The 17,756-nt window shown below is 44.8% G+C and overlaps 2 protein-coding genes across 2 annotated transcripts; one reads left to right on the top strand and one right to left on the bottom strand.

Annotated features, from left to right (window-relative positions):
* Nucleotides 1–25: 25 nt before the first annotated feature.
* srrm2 (serine/arginine repetitive matrix 2) lies at nucleotides 26–11,120 on the bottom strand. The gene is made up of 13 exons (XM_089018998.1): nucleotides 10,946–11,120; nucleotides 10,142–10,396; nucleotides 9,656–9,754; nucleotides 9,359–9,544; nucleotides 8,754–8,837; nucleotides 7,414–7,476; nucleotides 7,315–7,344; nucleotides 6,941–7,054; nucleotides 6,730–6,853; nucleotides 4,620–6,325; nucleotides 2,554–3,663; nucleotides 2,411–2,473; nucleotides 26–798 (listed from the first exon to the last, which is right to left on the bottom strand). The coding sequence occupies exons 2-13, from the start codon at nucleotides 10,387–10,389 to the stop codon at nucleotides 669–671; spliced, it is 3,957 nt and encodes a 1,318-aa protein (XP_088875124.1). The 5' UTR covers nucleotides 10,390–10,396; nucleotides 10,946–11,120; the 3' UTR covers nucleotides 26–668.
* Nucleotides 11,121–12,997: 1,877 nt separating this feature from the next.
* On the top strand, nucleotides 12,998–15,898 carry arl6ip1 (ARL6 interacting reticulophagy regulator 1). The gene is made up of 6 exons (XM_089019639.1): nucleotides 12,998–13,157; nucleotides 13,548–13,681; nucleotides 14,835–14,954; nucleotides 15,072–15,189; nucleotides 15,265–15,349; nucleotides 15,463–15,898. Exons 1-6 carry the CDS (start codon nucleotides 13,122–13,124, stop codon nucleotides 15,579–15,581), a joined length of 612 nt encoding a protein of 203 aa, XP_088875765.1. The 5' UTR covers nucleotides 12,998–13,121; the 3' UTR covers nucleotides 15,582–15,898.
* The last annotated feature ends 1,858 nt before the right edge of the window (nucleotides 15,899–17,756 follow it).

Raw genomic sequence — 17,756 nt, 5'->3', positions numbered from 1 at the left:
CGGAAAAGACACGACAGAAACGTGATTTGAAACAAAACATTTTATTTACAGTACTCCTTTTACATCATAGCTCTCAACATAAAACGACAATACTAGAACCACATTTGTACTTGGCATTCATATAAGTAGTTGCTTTACATTTGTCCCCACCTCTCAGCTCTGAAAAAAGCCTACACTTTCATTTGACAATCTGAGACGAATTTAGAGGAAATGAAAGTTTCACTGGTTTTATGCTTACCTGTCAAGTTTGCCTCCATGATTAACAGTTTTCCTTCGATTTGATAGAAAGAACACATATTTTTATCTTTAAACTGATCAGCTGATTTCATAAAAGGAACGAAATAATGTTATTACTTTTTCAAATAGTCAAGCACCACACATAAAGGGGAAACGACAACCAAGTGATCGGCACGAAAATGTACAATTAACTTTATTATCATCTTTCAGAACCCGAACAAAACAAAGACACATGACCCATTACACAGGAAGTCAATCCAGGACACAATGAGAACACCAAATGACGTGTCCACTCTGGTTGCTGTCACGACAATTTAATGTGTTGGGCAGCAGGTGTGTGTTCGGTTGCTTCACTTTTTGCAGTCAGGAGAAGAATGAGGAGGAGCCTGTTTAAGGTCAAAGTTCACAGGGCGGCTTATCGGAGGGGATCATCAACGCGGCCGATTCCCTGACCCATGTCGCAGTAAGGTGGCGTCTCCTTGCATGTGTTGGGGAGGAGAGTAACTCAGAGAGCGTGAATCTCGCAGTGAGTTGGCCGGAAGCCTGCGACGTGGACCGCCACTGTCGCACAGAAACAAAACAGGATTTACTTGAACACCATCACTTTGATTTTCAGATGATTTCAACGTCTTGACCATATCAATTTCATGAGTTATTTGAACAAATGTTTTAAAATTCGTACATTTCCCATTTCCAAATGACTGGATGTCTCGGACATTGATTGAAAGTTGCCCATGTTTACATTTTTCCATTGAGTTGAACTTCTTGAAGATTTTAACTTCTTCGCTTGGCACTCCGCTACTTACGAACAGTCAAGTTACAAACATATGAACATTTTTGTAGTAACATATGTAGTATTCTTTCCAGTTGTACATGTACATATCTTTATAGAGTATATATTTTATTAAATGTTTAATTTTCAGTAAAAGTCAATACAGGTTACTTATAAAAGCCTTAAAAATACTTATATAAACCTGAAACATACTTACATCAGCCTTAAAGGACAAGCGACGTCTCCGGACAAGTTGTGTCCATAATTTGTAAAATGGCTTCAAATGACTTCTACTGAGCGTATTTTAATAAGATTCGGCCGCATATTGCTATATTTTACGTTTTAAGACATTCCTGAATATTCAGGAAGTCTTGTTTTTGAGTTGGTGACGAGTCAGTACGTGACGTCACTAAAGGAACGCCCCTGACCGAAAAAAAGACACATTGTAGCAATCCTTCCATCACGTCAATACTTGTTTGGTCTGAAAAACCTCGTGTTGCACCCGAAAGAGCCAGAAGAGGGCGTCCAAGCTCCATATAAGGAATTTATCAGACTGTGGAAACGGGCTGATTCATTCCTCACAACAGCTCGGTGGCCATTTTGTGCGTCTTTTCTGGGATGCTACATTGCAGTCCAGATGCCTCAAAATGACACAGAAGGACTTGCTTAATCGATTGCAAACATGTATGCTTTCCTCTTCAGAACTATTTGAATCATATTCATAACTGGATGTGTAACAAGAAAGCATATTCTCCGAATCTGGAGCCATTGTTTTGATTGTAGAGCAAGGCAAAGACGTTTTGGCGTGACGTCACGAACTGGAGGCGGGACTTTCTGAAAATGCCCAATTTGCAGCTCAATTTTTTGCAGATTTTGGACACTTTAAGTCATTTTTATTGGTGTTTTGCATTTGAATAAAAATATCATACTGCGTGTTTTGGGTATTTTAGATGCTATAAAATGTTTTTCTGATGTCAGTTAATAAACAAAAAAGTGACGTCGGTTGTCCTTTAAACCTACATTCCATACAAAATATAGCACTGAAGGAACTTACGAACAAATTGACCTTACGAACGAAGGTTCGGGAAACGCATCTCGATCATAAATTAGGGAGCGTCTGTACTTTTATGCTTTCAACTAGAACTTTCCAGGATTTTTAAAAATAATGTGATGATTTCAAGTTTTCAGTAAATTAAACCTTCCAATGATTTCAACTTCCTGATTTGAAGTAACATTTTTTTAACTTCCTGTTCATTTCCACTTCATACGTTCCAACTACCAAATGATAGCAATGTGATGGTTTTGACTTCACAATGACAAACGTCCGGATGATTTGAATTTAAAGTAATTCACAATTGCCCATTTTAATTTTCTGCGGGTTTCAATTGGCTAACTTGTTACCTTTTGTCCTTCTTTTCAGTATCTGAGGAAGATGAGGATCGGGGACGCTGACCTTTAGCTTTCCTGTAAAGAAAAAAAGACAAGAATGACATAAATTAGGAATGGAGATCAAGTGACGACCATCCCTCCTGCTCCCGGCTTACCCTTTTCCTGGTTGCACCTCAGAGTCGGAGCTGTCTGAGGAGGATGAAGAAGAGGATGAAGAAGAGGAGGAGGATGAAGAAGATGAAGAGCTGCTGCTGCGGGTTCCTTTCTTGGGCAATTCCTTCCCGTTGACGCCGCGCTCTGCGCCCACTTTTTGCTGAGCTGCTGACGAGTTTTTGTTTGTTGTTTCTGACAATTCGCTCCGCTTCGATTGATCACCGGAGCCTCGTTCCGCCGGTGCGGCCTCACGCGCCATTGAGGAGTTGGACCTGCTTTTCGCCAACTTGTGCTCTGGCCTGTCGTCTTTCTGCTGGTTTCTCTTCTCCCTCTCTGGAGGATTTGTGTCCTTCCTCTTTGGCGGTGAAGGCGAAGACGAGGAGGACGAAGAGGAGGATGACGACGATGACGAAGAGGAAGAAGACGAGGACGATCTGGGCTGCTTGGCATTGTTCTCGGGCGGCGCTCGCTGCTCCTGCCTGCCCGGCGGCTTCTCGACTTGATTGGCTTGCGTTCGGACACCCTCTGATGGCGTAGAGTGAGCGGTCCCTTTTGGCAAGCGACTCGTTGGCTCTCTACCTTTCAGGGGCAATGGCGAGCGACTGGCACGCCTCCTAAACTGTGGCAGCGGTGGCGACGCCGAGCGACTGCTCCGCCTCCTCACCGGTGAGCGACTGCCGCGCCTCCTTGCCGGCGACCGACTACTCCTCCTCCTGAGCGGCGGTGATGGCGAGCGACTCGACAGCTTCCTGTGCAACGGCGCAGGCGAGCGACTGTCTCGCCTTCGGATTGGCGAGCGACTGTCTCGCCTTCTGATTGGCGAGCGACTGTCCCGCCTTCTGATTGGCGAGCGACTGTCCCGCCTTCTGATTGGCGAGCGGCTGTCTCGCCTTCTGATTGGCGAGCGACTGTCTCGCCTTCTGATTGGCGAGCGGCTGTCTCGCCTTCTGATTGGCGAGCGGCTGTCTCGCCTTCTGATTGGCGAGCGACTGTCTCGCCTTCTGATTGGCGAGCGACTGTCTCGCCTTCTGATTGGCGAGCGACTGTCTCGCCTTCTGATTGGCGAGCGACTGCTGCGCCTCCTGGGGGGAGGCGAAGGTAAGCGGCGGCTCCTGCGGAATAAACGGGTGTTGGGTCATGTAACACAGAATGACATCTTCATCATGGCTGCTCGAATTCAAATTCTCTTGCATTGCTATTGAAATTCTTTTATTTTAAGTTCCCAGGATATAAAGCTCTCCTGGCTGTAACGATGAGTAAAATGTCCTGCGAACTCATTCACTGCCATTCCCAAATTTATTTGGGAATTGGAATGTGCGACATGAAGCGCCATTCCCGAATTGGTTCAGGTTTTTCTTGAGAAGGTGCCGATAAAGTGCTGGTCAGACCTCTGGCAATATTTTTCCCTTCCATGAGGGGTGCAGCATTTGCCTTTTGTCCATGTTAGTGCTTTGTTACAGCTTCAGCTGTTGTTAAAGCGCTATATAAATCAATATGTATTGTATTTTGTACAGCTGCCCCCATTTCAAGCTCCATATAACTTAGGAATTAACTCATGAAAGAGGAGAGTCTAAGGTCTCTTACGCTGCATTGAATGTAGATGTAGTCCTAAAACTCAATATTCTGTGGGTCTTGCAATTTGAGTGAAAATGACAAAAACCCGGGCACTGGACCAGACACATTTTTGCACATCGTCTGGCGGTGAATGAGTTAATTTGAACCGTTTCAATCCAGGTTTTAAGGTCCACCATTCTACTGAAACGGCCCCTGTTAAAGTGACCACTCATCTTTTATCGACTGCGACACTTGAGGACCCACCGTGTAATTTATGGTAATACGGTTTCAGAGCTTTGTAATGTTACACGTAGAGTTCCACATGGATCTGTATTTGGTACTCTTTGGCTCAGCATTTACATGCTTCTGCTCCGTTATATACTATATAGCATTAACATTAGTTTTGACACATATCAATGTGTCAAAAAAGTCACATTATAGTGGCAACTGCAGCATCGGAAGGCTGACTCAAATTCCCATTTTTCGTTCCCCAACTTGCTTGTTAACCTCGTACCTGAACGGAGGGCTGTGTCTCCTGGGGCTCGTGGATCTACTGCGCCTGGCGGTGCGTTCCCATCCTCGCTCTCGGTCCCTGGGGCGGACTGGAGGAGGACTATTTTTCCTGGAGCGGGGCGGAGGGTCCTGGTACTGCTTGGGTGGTGTGGTGCGGCGGGCCGGCGGAGAGCGGGACCTCCTGCTCAGCTTCTCCCGTGGGCTATGGCAGGTTTTGGCGGTAGGCGGGTCCATAGAAGCTCTGTGGGCGGGTCGCGATTGATTGTCGGCCGTCTGCTCGGGGGCTCTTCGGGGATCTTGCGAGATCTCGAGGCGTCCGTTGACGACAAACCTTTGAACGGCCGCTTTGACAGAAGACAACTTTGGCTTCTCTGTTGTCTCGGGTTGGTCTTCGTCTTCTGATGATGATGATGAGGAGGATGAAGATGAGGACGATGATGATGAGGATGTGGAGGATGAGGAGTCGCTATCGCTGCCGCCCTTATTTTGCTCCTGCGCCTTCCGCTGCTGCTTTGGAGGACTTTTGGTCTTGAGGTCCGGTTTGCGCTGACTTCCCTTGGCCTGGTCGTACATTCTCCCTACATCTTCTCGACTTTCGTGCTGGCGTCCGTTGAAAGGTGGCGAACATGAATGACGAGGAAGAGGGCGAGAAGATGTGTCCGCTCTCTTTGCGGCTTCTCTGCTCTTGGACGTCGGCACCGCGTCTCCCCTGTTCCTCCTCTCGGGAGACGGGGACAAGGAGTCGCGTCTGACCCTTGCGTCCCGCTTGCCCGCATGCTTTTCCTCCACCCGTTGCGCACCTGTGCTGCGACCGGTCTTGGTATCCATTCTGGGAGGTGTCGTTGATGAGGAGTCATGTCGGGTCCTCGTCTCCCGCTTCCCGGTTTTCTTCTCTTCATCTTCTCTGCTGCGACCACTTCTGGCGTCCATTTTTGGAGGCGTAGGAGAAGGTGAAGACGGGTCACGTCGGGTCCTGGTTCCCCGCTCGCCGGCATTCCTCTCCACCGCTCGTTGCGCTCCTCTGCCTCGAGCATTCCTGGCATCCGCTCTGGGAGGTGAAACTGAAGAGGAGTCATGTCGGTTCCTGATGTCCCGCTTTCCAGCATTTCTCTCTTCTTCTCCTTTGCTGCGACCGGTCCTGGCGTCCGCTTTAGGAGGTGAAGGTGAAGAGGAGTCACGTCGCGTTCTTGTGCCTCGCTCTTTGGCATTTTTCTCCTCTTCTCGTTGCGCGCCTCTGCTGCGGCCAGTCCTGGCGTCCGATCTGGGAGGTGAAGGCGAAGAGGAGTCGTGTCGGGTCCTCGCGTCTCGCTTCCCGGCGTTCCTCTCGTCCTCTCTCCTGCCGTGACCAGTCCTGCCCTCGACTTTGGAAGGTGAAGGAGAAGAGGAATCGTGTTTCATCCTCTGAGGAGAACGCGGCTTTGCTTTTTCAGACTTTTGTCTGCTCCCAGACCGCCTTGTCTGTGCTTTGTCTTTCTCACTTTCTGGACTTGTAGATCTTCTACCTCTGCGTTTGTCTTTTTCTTTGCTCCTGGACCTCCTCCTAGTGTCCTTCTCGCTGTCCCTCTTTCTCTTGTCCGTATTTTTACTGCGTGAGCGCCGTCTTTCACTCGGCCGCTCTTTGCTCTTCTCGGTTTCTTTCCTTCTGGTGGGAGAGGAGGAGTCTCGTCTACTTGCAGGTGGGGAAGCCACTCTCCTTTCTCTCTCTTTCTAGTGGTGGACAGACAGAACAGGAGGTCAGTCAACATGTGCATCGGGAGTTGATGGGTCCCTAAAGCCTTGTTCGTGAATGAGATAGGTCCATGCGAGATAAGGTTATGGCATCTCCACAAAACTATGCGTCAACACATTTTGGGCGTGCGGACATTATCTCTGAATTTGGTGTCAAAACCTCAGTTTGAGATCAAGCAATGGCGTCAAAACATTTGAGGTTCTTTCTCAATTACGTCATCGGTGGCTCTTCTGGCTTTCTAACTTGCGCTTATCAAGCACTGCTCTGGAGTCTAGGTAATTTCCTGAAGGTCTCTTATGGCCAGTTGAAAATTCAAATGAGGTCAGAAAAGCTCCACTTATGAACCAAAGAGCACCGGTCATCGATACAGAGCAAGCCTCACCTCATCACCTCCTCGACGGCGAGGACTTTGCTCGTTGCGACCTCGTCTCCCATCCGGAGACCTTGGCCCGCGCCCCACGGCGACATTTTGAGTCTTTCTCTGACGCAACGGCGCAGGGGAGGGACTGTTGACGTTCGAAAAGACATTCTGTTAAGCCGATAAAATGGATGGCAAAGTAAAAAACAATGTAATTCAAGGTCAAGTGTCACACCTGCGGGATGAAGTTGACGAGACACTCCGCTGTAGGACTGCCTTTGTCTTTGCGGGACTTTTACTCACACGCTTCTTTTTCTTCTTAGATGCCTTCTTCTGTTTCTCATCGGAGCTGAGGAGAGAAGCAATGGTTTCCCTTCAATCGTTGACAGCTGTCAACGGTGGTGGGAAGTAACCGTGGACAATTTATGACTAGATTTATTTTTTTGATCAGCCTTTATTTTTATTCTAAACATGTTCTTTCTTAGCTATCTGTGGTAATTTACTCTGGTTCAATTACTTGAATTTGTCCTGCTACTTCTTACAGAAATACACTTCACTTTGAGTAGAGATTGCAAATACTTCTGCCAGATAAGAACATCAAAGTCCTACCTGTCTTCTTCCTCTTCCACCGAGGATTCACTGAAAAAGAAATGACAAGTTCAGAGTTGAACATGGTCAAGTTGGAAACATTGAATCAAAGCGAAATACCGTTTCTTCTTCTTTTTCTTAGACTTTTTGTCTCTGCGAGGGGGTGGCGAGGGACTCCGTGAGCTGCAACAACATTATTATGGTGACATTTTCAACTAGAGAAGGTTGGACCCGATCGCTGACACAAAAACGGAGTGTTCAAGCAGTGGGCTTTAAGCCAAGAACCAACATCAAGAGTACTGTTGATACCGTAATTTCCTGACTATAATCCATGACTTTTGTCACAAGCTTTCAAACCTGCGGGTTATATAACCATGCTGGCAATTTTTTTTTCTAACGGCCTCCAGTGGCGCTCGAGCACTAAAGTTGAGACAGGGCGAATATATGTGCCAAAGAAGACGTAGTTGAATGTAACTTCACATGTGAATCGTGCATTTAAAGTGGCCCTCCGAGTTGAATGGGAGGCTTGCATGACCAGCGGCGAGACATCGTTTACCAAAACTGGCCATATGCGAAGAGCAACTTTTTCACGAGTCTGCCAGTGGATCCTAACAGCGTGGAGAAGTGTGAAAAAAAAATCAACTATCACCAACGGGTTTCGAAAAGCCGATCTACTGCGTGGCGGAGAGGACAGCACAAGCTCGGGAGTGACTTTACCTCAGAATGAAAGTGACACTAACAGCGACAACGAAAGAGAGAATGAGAGTGTGTGTGTGGCCAGGAATATCTGACGCTATTCCAATCTGACACCCGGGAGGAAGACTTCCATGGTTTCATTGATCTGTCAAGATGAGGACAGCTCTCAGCGACTTGCTGTCCTGTTAGCGAGTGCTAACATATTTCTGCAGTGTCTCTGTGACTTGGTATGTTTTTTTACCCAGACCTGTTAGTGAGTGCTAACGTGTTGCTGCTGTGTTACTGCCATGTCTCAGTGACTTAACGGCATGTATTTTTAACCAGCCCTGTTAGGGCTGTGTGACTACCGTAAAGCTGCTGTGTGACTGCAGTGTTACAGGCACTGTTTTGAAAGAAAAGTTCAGGTATATTATTAAAACTTTGAATACTTTTTCTGTGTACCTGCTTTCTTTATAAACATCTGGCATATAGACAGGTGCGGTTTATCTATGTACAAAATGGTTTTACCTTTAAAAATGTACTGGTGAGGCTTAGAATCAGGTGCACTCTTTAGTCCGGAAATTACGGTAGCTAACACTTCAATTAACACAAACACATAATTGTGAGCAAATACCTTTTGCTCACAATTATGACACATAATCTGACACCTGGGGATTTTCCAATGTGTCAGTCAAACTGCCATTATCTAGCACCAACTTGTGACGAATAAGATTGACTTAATGTCAAAATTAGGTAGAAATGGATTCTATGTTATTTTGTCTTACCCGGCTCTCTTTTTGTTCTTCTTTTTCTTCTTGCGACTGCGTTTCTTTGGTGGTGAATCGGACTCGTCCGAGTCTTCCACCAACCTGCAGGACATCACGTGTGGTTTCTAAATTATTGCACACTTATATTCACATGACAATATAAGGACACAAGTATAGAAACGGGGGTGGGGAGACATGGACGTGTATGGAATTGCGCTATGGGCCCTATATCATAGATTTTGAGGGATGTTTATTTTTTACACAAGAGAAAAGTCAATATGCACACACACACACAAACACACACACATACTTGTAAGGAATCCAGAGATGGTAGATATTTTCTTTTATGGGGAAACTGTGAGGACAATTCTCTATACGAACACATTTGAAACATCTTTACTATTTCCCCTCGGGGTAGGCAGTTACATTTTGTGCCGTCTCAAAGATTAAAGAATCTTTGATTCCTGATTCATTAATAATGACCCTAACAGAAACCATAACTGTTTGAAAATGTGATCATTTGGCTGGCAGTTTGTAACGTTTTACCGCCTGTTTCTCCCCTCACAAAAAGTGATCTTAGTTTCTTCCAGTGCTGTAGGAGGGGAAAAAAACTTAGAGCTCACGTGTATTTCTGCTGCTGCTGTTTTTCCCTCTCCAGGCGCTCCTGCTCACGCTTCTCCTTCTCCTTTTCCTTGCGGTCGGCGTGGAAGGACGAGCCGTCCACGTAGTCGCTAGATATGCCGAAGGCAGCTCTGAGCCGGTCGTTCTTCTGCTGATTAGCCGCCGCCAGGGCATGAGTTTCTGTCATGCTGAGGAGATCAAAAACAATGTAAATAAAATCCCAATGATCACGGGTGGGAAATTATAAAAATAGAAACACTTATTTCTCAGTTTGAGCCATAAAAATCCATTTTGGTTACCTGGTTTTGTCACCAGCAGCGGTAGGTGGCGGCTGATGCTTTTCCTGCAACATCATTCGGAAGCTGTTCACCTTTTCCTCTATCTCCTCTGCCGAGTATCTGAGGCGGAAAAGAGGCAGCAAAGCTTATGAGAGGGGGACACACAGAGAAAAGGCTAGTTTTTATTTTTCAGAATCAGAAAACCTTTCATTGTCCCACAATAGGAAACATTGCAATCTACAGCAGCAAAATTTAAAGTATTCTATGCACAAAATAATGTTTTTTTTTTATTTTTAGTTATGAGTATTTGCTCGTCCCGCTTTCCCCACTTTAATCTCAAATATTAATTAAATTTACTATTTTAATGTCTTTATGGTTTGTGAATTATTGGAGGAAGACTCGAGAGGTAAGAAACTCAATGCTATAGGTGTGTTCCTAGGTGCATCTAACAAAAGAGAAACATCCTGAATAAGCTGAAAATGCAAATGTTTTAGAAAGACATATTACCCCTGCTCCTCCATCATGTCCTGGAACTTGGCGCATTCAACCTCAAGCTGCCGCTTCCTCTGATGCTCCAGGATGTCGGCATTGGGCTGCCTGTTGAGTTGACTCTCGAGCCGCTCGCGGTCCTTTTCGTCACGCTCGCCGCCACGGTCGTCGCGGGGCCGCTTGGACCGCAGCGTGGACAGGTTGCGCTGAACATAGCCATTGGTGCCACTGCCCCTGGGAGTGGTCAGGCCGATGCCGTTGTACATTGCGCCTCTGAGGAGACAAAAAATACCCTGATTCATTTTGCAACTCTTTGTTTATATAACACCTGAGTAGTTTTCGATTAATCGAATAGTTGCGCTTCTACTTTGGCCACAATGGAAACCCTTCTGAAAAGACCAACTTGAAGGTTATATGAGAACATTTCTTACAACGTTAACATTTGGGGAATGTACATAAAGAAAAAAAGACATGTTCATTGCTAAAGTATCAAGAGGGCTTCATGGACCACTGTGACTCGTAAGCCACTGACATCGCATTTCATTATCAATCATTCCCTCACTTCAGCATTGTATGAATGCGATTCCAGCACGTGGGCCAAAAAATGCATTCAAACGACTTCAATTTATACGATAAAATACATTTAGTGGATATAAAGTGTTAGTTTACCAGTCATAACAGGTGCTTACATTTGAAAATGCTAGATGAATGTGTCATCTAGCGAACATCGCCACGGCCCCAACAACTGAACAGGCCTAGCTAACAAGGATTTTAGCGATTAGCTGGCCGGCTAGGATGTGACCTAAATCGGTTGTTACGTACCACACTTTTCTCCCCTGCCGGAGAAAAACGTTGCTGCTACGAATGTCAAATAATCTTGGTCTTGTCTCTATTTGCAGCTCGTGTAATCACCGTTTGTTGATGAAAAGTCTGGCAAAAGAAGACAGAATGAGCTGTGTTAGCTCCGTTAGCAACTCCGAACGCAAACGAGAGAGGAACGAAGCAAAATCCAAGTGACGTCACAAAAATGCGCTGGATAAAATTCGATACGTTCAGGGTCTCGTGGAAATTGAGCAACTTGATCTCACTAGGATTCCACCATTCTGTGGAACGAAATAAACAAGTTAATATTTTCTTTTAACATCATTCATTTATAAAGGACGTGTATTTATTATTATTATTATTATTATTATTATTATTATTATTATTATTATTATTATTATTATTATTATTATTGTTATTATTATTATTATTATTATTACTGTATTATTATTAGATGGATAGTTAGCTTTCTATGAGTGGGCTGAGTGAACGCTGGCTGCTCACCCACAGAAAAACTTATAGACGCTTATAAATGACATATATTATTATTATTATAACCTTGCCCCCATACCTATCTGACGTTCAAATTTGTCTTCCCTCTCATTCCCTCAGATCCTCTTCCTCCCTCCACCTCTGTGTGTCCCCCTCCCCATCTCAACATGATGGGGGACAGAGCTTTCAGCTGCTCTGCCCTCAAACTCTGGAACTCACTTCCTCCCAACATTGGTAACATGGATTCTCTTCCCACCTTCAAATCCCATCTCAAAAGCCACCTATTTAAAATTGCATTTTCTGTGTAGCTTTATCTCCTGCTTCTATTTATAATTGTATTTTATTTATTATTGTATCTATGCTTGTCTGTGACTGTAAAGCGACCTTGAGAGCACTTTATTTGCAAGCTATTTGCTAGCTATTAGTTATGTAGCTGGCTCACTAGAGCTATCTATTAGATATCTGGCTGGCTGGCTAGCAAGCTAGCTATTAGCTATATATTAGCTGGCTAGTTAGCTTTCTATGAGTGGGTTGAGTGAACGCTGGTGCGTGTGGCTGCTGCTGCTCACCTACAGAAAAAACTTATTGTGTGACTGTAAAGTGACCTTGAGAGTTTTGAAAGGCGCTTATAAATGACACGTATTATTATTATTATTATTATTATTATTATTATTATTATTATTATTATTATTTATTTTCCGAACCGCTTATTTCTCGCTAAGGGCGCAGGAGATGCAGTAGGCGGTGGACATGTGGCGTCACACGTGTGTATGATTTTGAAGTGCGCCTTTCAACCCTTTCATGTCTTTTAATTCCTTGATCTCCTTGATGTGCGTCTCACCCTGACGCATAGCACACACTTGAAAATTTTATAAAAGGAGTTGTCGCGGGACAGAGAGATTGGGCGAACCACGGGGAAGAATCATCTCAGACTCATCTCGGACTCAGACCCAGACAGACACACCGCTCGCAGAGACCTGCTCAGCATCTCACGGAGTTTCACAGCACGACTTGCTCGACTCCACGCCACGATCAAGCTCTGCGCATCACCCGCCTGGGATATCTGACAACGAACCTACTTACAAATAAAGAGAACCATCAAACTCTTTAGACACACCGAACTGGTTACCAGCCAATCGCAGGGCACAGAGACGAACAACCATCCACGCTCAAATTCATCGCAGGTACAGTACATATTTATGTAGGTAATTGCCCTATTTCATTCAACGGGCGAAAGCGAGCGTCTTTCATGATATATATTTATTTGATGTATATTTTTTGCTTTTTGCTATTATTAATTAGCGACAAAATGATCCCTCCGAATTGTTTTGATTTGCCCTCGGGATTGCAGGTGATACAATCCATTATATGTTACTTTTTATTATATGTTTTTATGTATTTTTTATCATATGTTACTTTTTATTATATATTACTTTTCATAGATGGACCACTCCTGTACGACTGAGAGCTTACACAGACGTATTATATGTTACGTCATTTACCATAATACATAGCGCCCTCTTGATTGGCCAGCACGCCGGAAGAAAAACATCCTGTTAACTTGTCTGGCCACTGGCGCCGTTAGCCGTTGGTGACGCCGAGCAGACAGCTGCTGTATCTTGTCATTCGAAGATCTTGTTGTATTTTGTTGAGATTTTCTGGTGAAGTTTTTATTTAAGCAGCGATGGTCGAAGGAGACAACAAGAGCGCCAACACGCTGGTTTGTAAAAAGATGGAGTTTTGCCGCCACGATTGCCTCCATTGACATTAGATTATGCTAACCGGCGGCTTTGATGCTTTGTGACGGGCCTCGGCTGATCGCTCTCGGCGGCGAGTCTCCGCCGTCCTGCCAGTTGCACGCACAGTATCTTCGGTGTCATTGCGTTAAGCCATTCAATGCTTCTGTATTTTGTTGTTTGTGTTTTTTTTGTTCACTTGCTGCTGCTACTTGACTAACGACCATCGCTGCTAACATGCTACATAGCTAGCCGCCTTGAATTGCCCGAAGCCAACCGTGTGATTTGCAGTCTCAGGATGCAATTATTAACGCAAAGGATATTCTGTGATGTCACGGGATTGAATGAAAGAAGTGTATTATTTGATGGCGCAGGCGCAGGAAACAGCACAGCTAGAGGAGCAGCTTCAGGCATGGGGAGAGGTGATCCTGGCGGGGGACCGAGTCCTGCGCTGGGAAAAACCATGGTTTCCTGGGGTGCTCGTGGCCATCACTACCACATTCTTCCTGTGAGTTTGCCGGATGCTGCGCTAGAATGTGAGATGGCTGTTTTGGAATGCGTAACAAGTACAGGTTATGTCAGTCTCAATTTAATTCAAACGTTTTTTTAACTGTGGCACCCAAAAAAAAATCTCAGAACTCTGACTGACTGCATTAATTGACAAATGACATACTCTAACAAGACGGCTTAAGAGTGACTTGAAACATTGGATTGGATTTGCCTTTATTAGTCTCGCAGTGGAGAAATTTACATTTCACAGCAGCAAAGTTAGAAAGAAATGAAAGTAGAAAAGCAAAACACAGGAGCTGCTGGAAAGGCAGCTACTCTCGCGGCGCCGTCTTGAAGTCTAAAGAACAAAAAAAACTACATAACAAATAACATGACAACACAAAGAAACAGAGAGACATTCATTCTTAAGCACTTTCTGTACCCTCTTTGTTACATAAAGCAGTTCCAGATGAAAAAGGAGAGGATCAACGCGTCTCTTCATCAGTGGATCAGGGACATCATGGTGGAATGTGCACGTTGACTACAAGCTAAATGTTGAAAGCAAACACGCAGCTGTAGCATCCATTGACGAAAAGAGATTGTCTCACATCTCCTTTCCCCCATAAATCAGCTTCAATTCCATCCCGCGACAGTTCCATATACGCATCTGCGCTCTGCGCTGACGCTCCTTCCTTCTTATCGCGGGCTCCTCAAGCCATTTATCCATCCAGCCGCAGACTGTCCAACAGCACCGACCTTTCCGCTAAACAAAGCGGGGCTGTAAAGATGCTGCCCATTACAGGTGCAAAAAAGCACAATAGCCCCTTTGGTGTCCAGCGATGACAGTCGAATGGCACCGACATTCCTCCCATTCAAAAACAGTACTGGCATATCCATGCTGCCGAAAAGGCGCAACCGCTCAGCACAGTCTCCTCCTTGATGAATGTCGTGGTCAAAAATGCTGAAAAACAATCCGTATCCGTTCCACACAACGCACAACAACACAAAGTGACAAAAGAAAACACAAAAACAAGACAAAAACAACAAAAAAAGCAAAGCAAGGCTCATCAGAGCACTTGCTGACGGCTGCCTACTCGGGCGCCATCTTGGACTCCTTTACATAGCCTGTCTTTTGTCTTTATCTTACATCAACTTTTTGTTATGCCGCCCAGACTCATTTACAGTCTGGACCCATCCGTGCTGACGGGCGTGTCGAGTGGCGTCATGCTGCTATGCTTGGCTGACTACCTGGTCCCCAGGCTGGCCCCCAGAGTCTTCGGCTCCAACAAGTGGTGAGAAGAACACCTACTTCCTTGATGAGTCTATGACGTCACATATTTAAAAATATCAAACAGTGGTGCTGTGTGTGCAGCATACCCCTTTGTCTTCATTGTTTTTGTGCACATCAGGACCACAGAGCAACAGCAGCGTTTCCATGAGATCTGCGGCAACGTGGTGAAGACGCAGCGCCGCCTCCTGGGCTGGTGGCACCGTCTGTGCACACTCAAGGAGGAGAAGCCAAAGATGGTAAAAACCAAATGAATAGTTAACATTAAAAAAAAGCCCCAAAATGGCTGACACTAACCATGTTGTCCTTTTCAGTACTTCATGTCGGTGATCAGCAGTCTGCTGGTGCTGGCCTGGATTGGACAGCAAGTGCATAACCTTTTGCTCACTTACTTGATCGGTGAGTCAGCGTATAACGTAAATCCAATCAGTCATTTATGGCAGGTTTGGTCTGTTTTGAACCATTTTCTGCTTAGAGCTTTCGCTGTATAAAAAGCCCTGTATTTGTTTCAGTGAGTTTACTGCTGCTGCTGCCAGGCCTCAACCAGCACAGCGTCCTTTCCAAGTACATTGCCATGGCCAAAAGAGAAATTAACAAGCTGATCAAGAACAAGGAGAAGAAAAACGAATAGACTCGCAATGCAAATCACACTGACTACACACACGCACGCACACACACTACCGATACTGACTTGCAATGTTCTCATCACACGCGCATTTGTCATCTTAATTTGTGTGATCATGTAGCTCCATGTTGTCCTCTTTCGAGTCAGCCGGAGAGCAAGTAGTCAAACCATGAGTGAAAAAAATGGCCTTCCTCACTGATCTCAAGCCCCGCCTCATCTTCTGCTGTCATGTAAATAGACCCCTCCCACTCAGGTGTGCTTATGTCATCTGTCGTGATTCATTTGAATCTTTACAATGTGAATAAACGTCGCGTTAAATCTCATCTGCTGTGTTATTTGCTTTTCACTGGCATCAAATCTGGTATGCGATTGTGGCCATGGATGCCGTCAATCATTTGTGCGATACCTGTTGCATTTAACCAGTCACATCTCAGCCATCATTGGTTACCAGGTTCAGAAATCGACCTGAACGCCTTGGTAATCAGTTCTGCAGGCCATGGAGCATAAAAATAAATGTCGATGAAACTGTTTCTTTAACCAATCAGAGTTCAAGTTGGCAACCCAAGGTCTGCTCGAAGGCCCTGCCAATGAGTTTTCACAAATTATGATTGGTCACATGATTGGCTAGTCACGAGCCAATCACATTATCACTAGCAGCTCGTGACAAGAGCATACTGGCCAGAGCTAGCACACTGTATCTGTAGCGAGCTACATAAGTAAATATATTGTGTTGATTTAATAGCGGTTTTGTCACAATGGCTGAAGGAGGAGAAGAAATGGATTTGATAGGAGATTTACGGTTAAAGCCATTTTCAAGACGGACTTTTCAAGAATAATCATTAAGGTTGGACAAGCATAGCTGGGCAAAAATAGCACATAATATTGCAATTTTAGGAAGTTATCATGAATCCACACGTTCATAGTAAAAATGCAGAGTTTAATGACAGTATAAAGGACAACCAACGTCACTTTTTTGTTTCTTAACTGACATCAGAAAAACGTTTTATAGCATTTAAATTCCCAAAACACGCAGTATAATATTTTTATTCAAATGCAAAACACCAATAAAAATGACTTAAAGTGTCCCAAATCCGCAAAAAAATTGAGCTGCGAATTGGGCATTTTCAGAAAGTCCCGCCCCCAGTTCGTGACGTCACGCCAAGACGTCTTGCATTGCTGGAGAATCCAAACATTGGATTCAGATTCGGGGAATATGCTTTCTTGTTACACATTCAGTTATGAATACGATTCAAATAGTTCTGAAGAGGAAAGCGTACATGTTTGCAATCGATTAAAGAATTTATTCCGTGCCATTATGAGGCAACATTGGGGGGAAATGTCTCACCCAAAAAGAGGCAGAAAATGGCCACCGAGCTCCTGTGAGGAATGAAATCAGCCCATTTCCACAGGCTGATAAATTCCTTACATGGAGCTTGGACGCCCTCTTCTGGTAGCTTTTGGGTGCAACACGAGGTACCCAGACCAAACAAGTACAGCAAAATACAGTGACGTGATGGAAGGACCGCTACAATGTGTCTTTTTTTCGGTCAGGGGGCGGTCCTTTCGTGACGTCACGTACGGACTCGTCACCAACTCAAAAACAAGACTTTCTGATATTTCAGTGCGAGTCTTAAAACGTAAAATATAGCTATATGTGGTGGAATCTTATTAAAATACGCTCAGTTGAAGTCATTTGAAGCCATTTTACAAATTATGGACACAACTTGTCCGGAGACGTCGGTTGTCTTTTGAGTTTCTTCAAGTCATAAGTTATTTCCTGGCCAACGGCACCGTCTAGTGGACGTATAGTAAATCACACCAGCAGACACAGCACTACTGAAGGCCGAGCGATGAAATCCACGGCCCACCACTGTGTACATGTGACTGATTGAAAGACTAATTGCTGCTTTCGTCTGGTTGTCTGCCGCCAGGTAATTAATCCCGTCTTCGCTGTCAGTCGGCGCCATGATGTCACTCACAGTAACTCTAAGCAGTTTCAGCAGTCCCCGAGGGAACTTGATGCTGTGATTGTCATGTGTGCTTAGCATGCATTTGGCCTCTTTTCAGCTAGTGGAATCTGTGACCACCCCTGTCCCCCTAAAAAAACCAACAACAACATTGTAACATTGCTATTTACTGTATTGGTTTATCTCTAGTAGTACAAAAAAGGTAACTTTATCG

This window comes from Hippocampus bargibanti, linkage group LG17 (genome assembly GCF_051943395.1).
Source record: "Hippocampus bargibanti isolate YZ-2025 linkage group LG17, ASM5194339v1, whole genome shotgun sequence".
Classification (NCBI taxonomy): domain Eukaryota; kingdom Metazoa; phylum Chordata; class Actinopteri; order Syngnathiformes; family Syngnathidae; genus Hippocampus; species Hippocampus bargibanti.
The sequence above is the reverse complement of the archived record's forward strand: the minus strand, read 5'-3'. Positions and strand labels throughout refer to the sequence as shown.

Bases quoted from the DNA above. Each gene is read 5' to 3' on its own strand.
- srrm2 (XM_089018998.1), bottom strand. From the start codon at position 10,389: ATGTACAACGGCATCGGCCTGACCACTCCCAGGGGCAGTGGCACCAAT. The intron at 7,055-7,314 runs GTAGGACTTTGA...TTCTCTCCTCAG, and splicing joins GTGGAAGAGGAAGAAGACAG to CTCCGATGAGAAACAGAAGA. The intron at 2,474-2,553 runs GTAAGCCGGGAG...TTTTCTTTACAG, and splicing joins GAGGTGCAACCAGGAAAAGG to GAAAGCTAAAGGTCAGCGTC.
- arl6ip1 (XM_089019639.1), top strand. From the start codon at position 13,122: ATGGTCGAAGGAGACAACAAGAGCGCCAACACGCTG. The intron at 13,158-13,547 runs GTTTGTAAAAAG...TTGATGGCGCAG, and splicing joins ACAAGAGCGCCAACACGCTG to GCGCAGGAAACAGCACAGCT. The intron at 15,190-15,264 runs GTAAAAACCAAA...TGTCCTTTTCAG, and splicing joins AGGAGGAGAAGCCAAAGATG to TACTTCATGTCGGTGATCAG.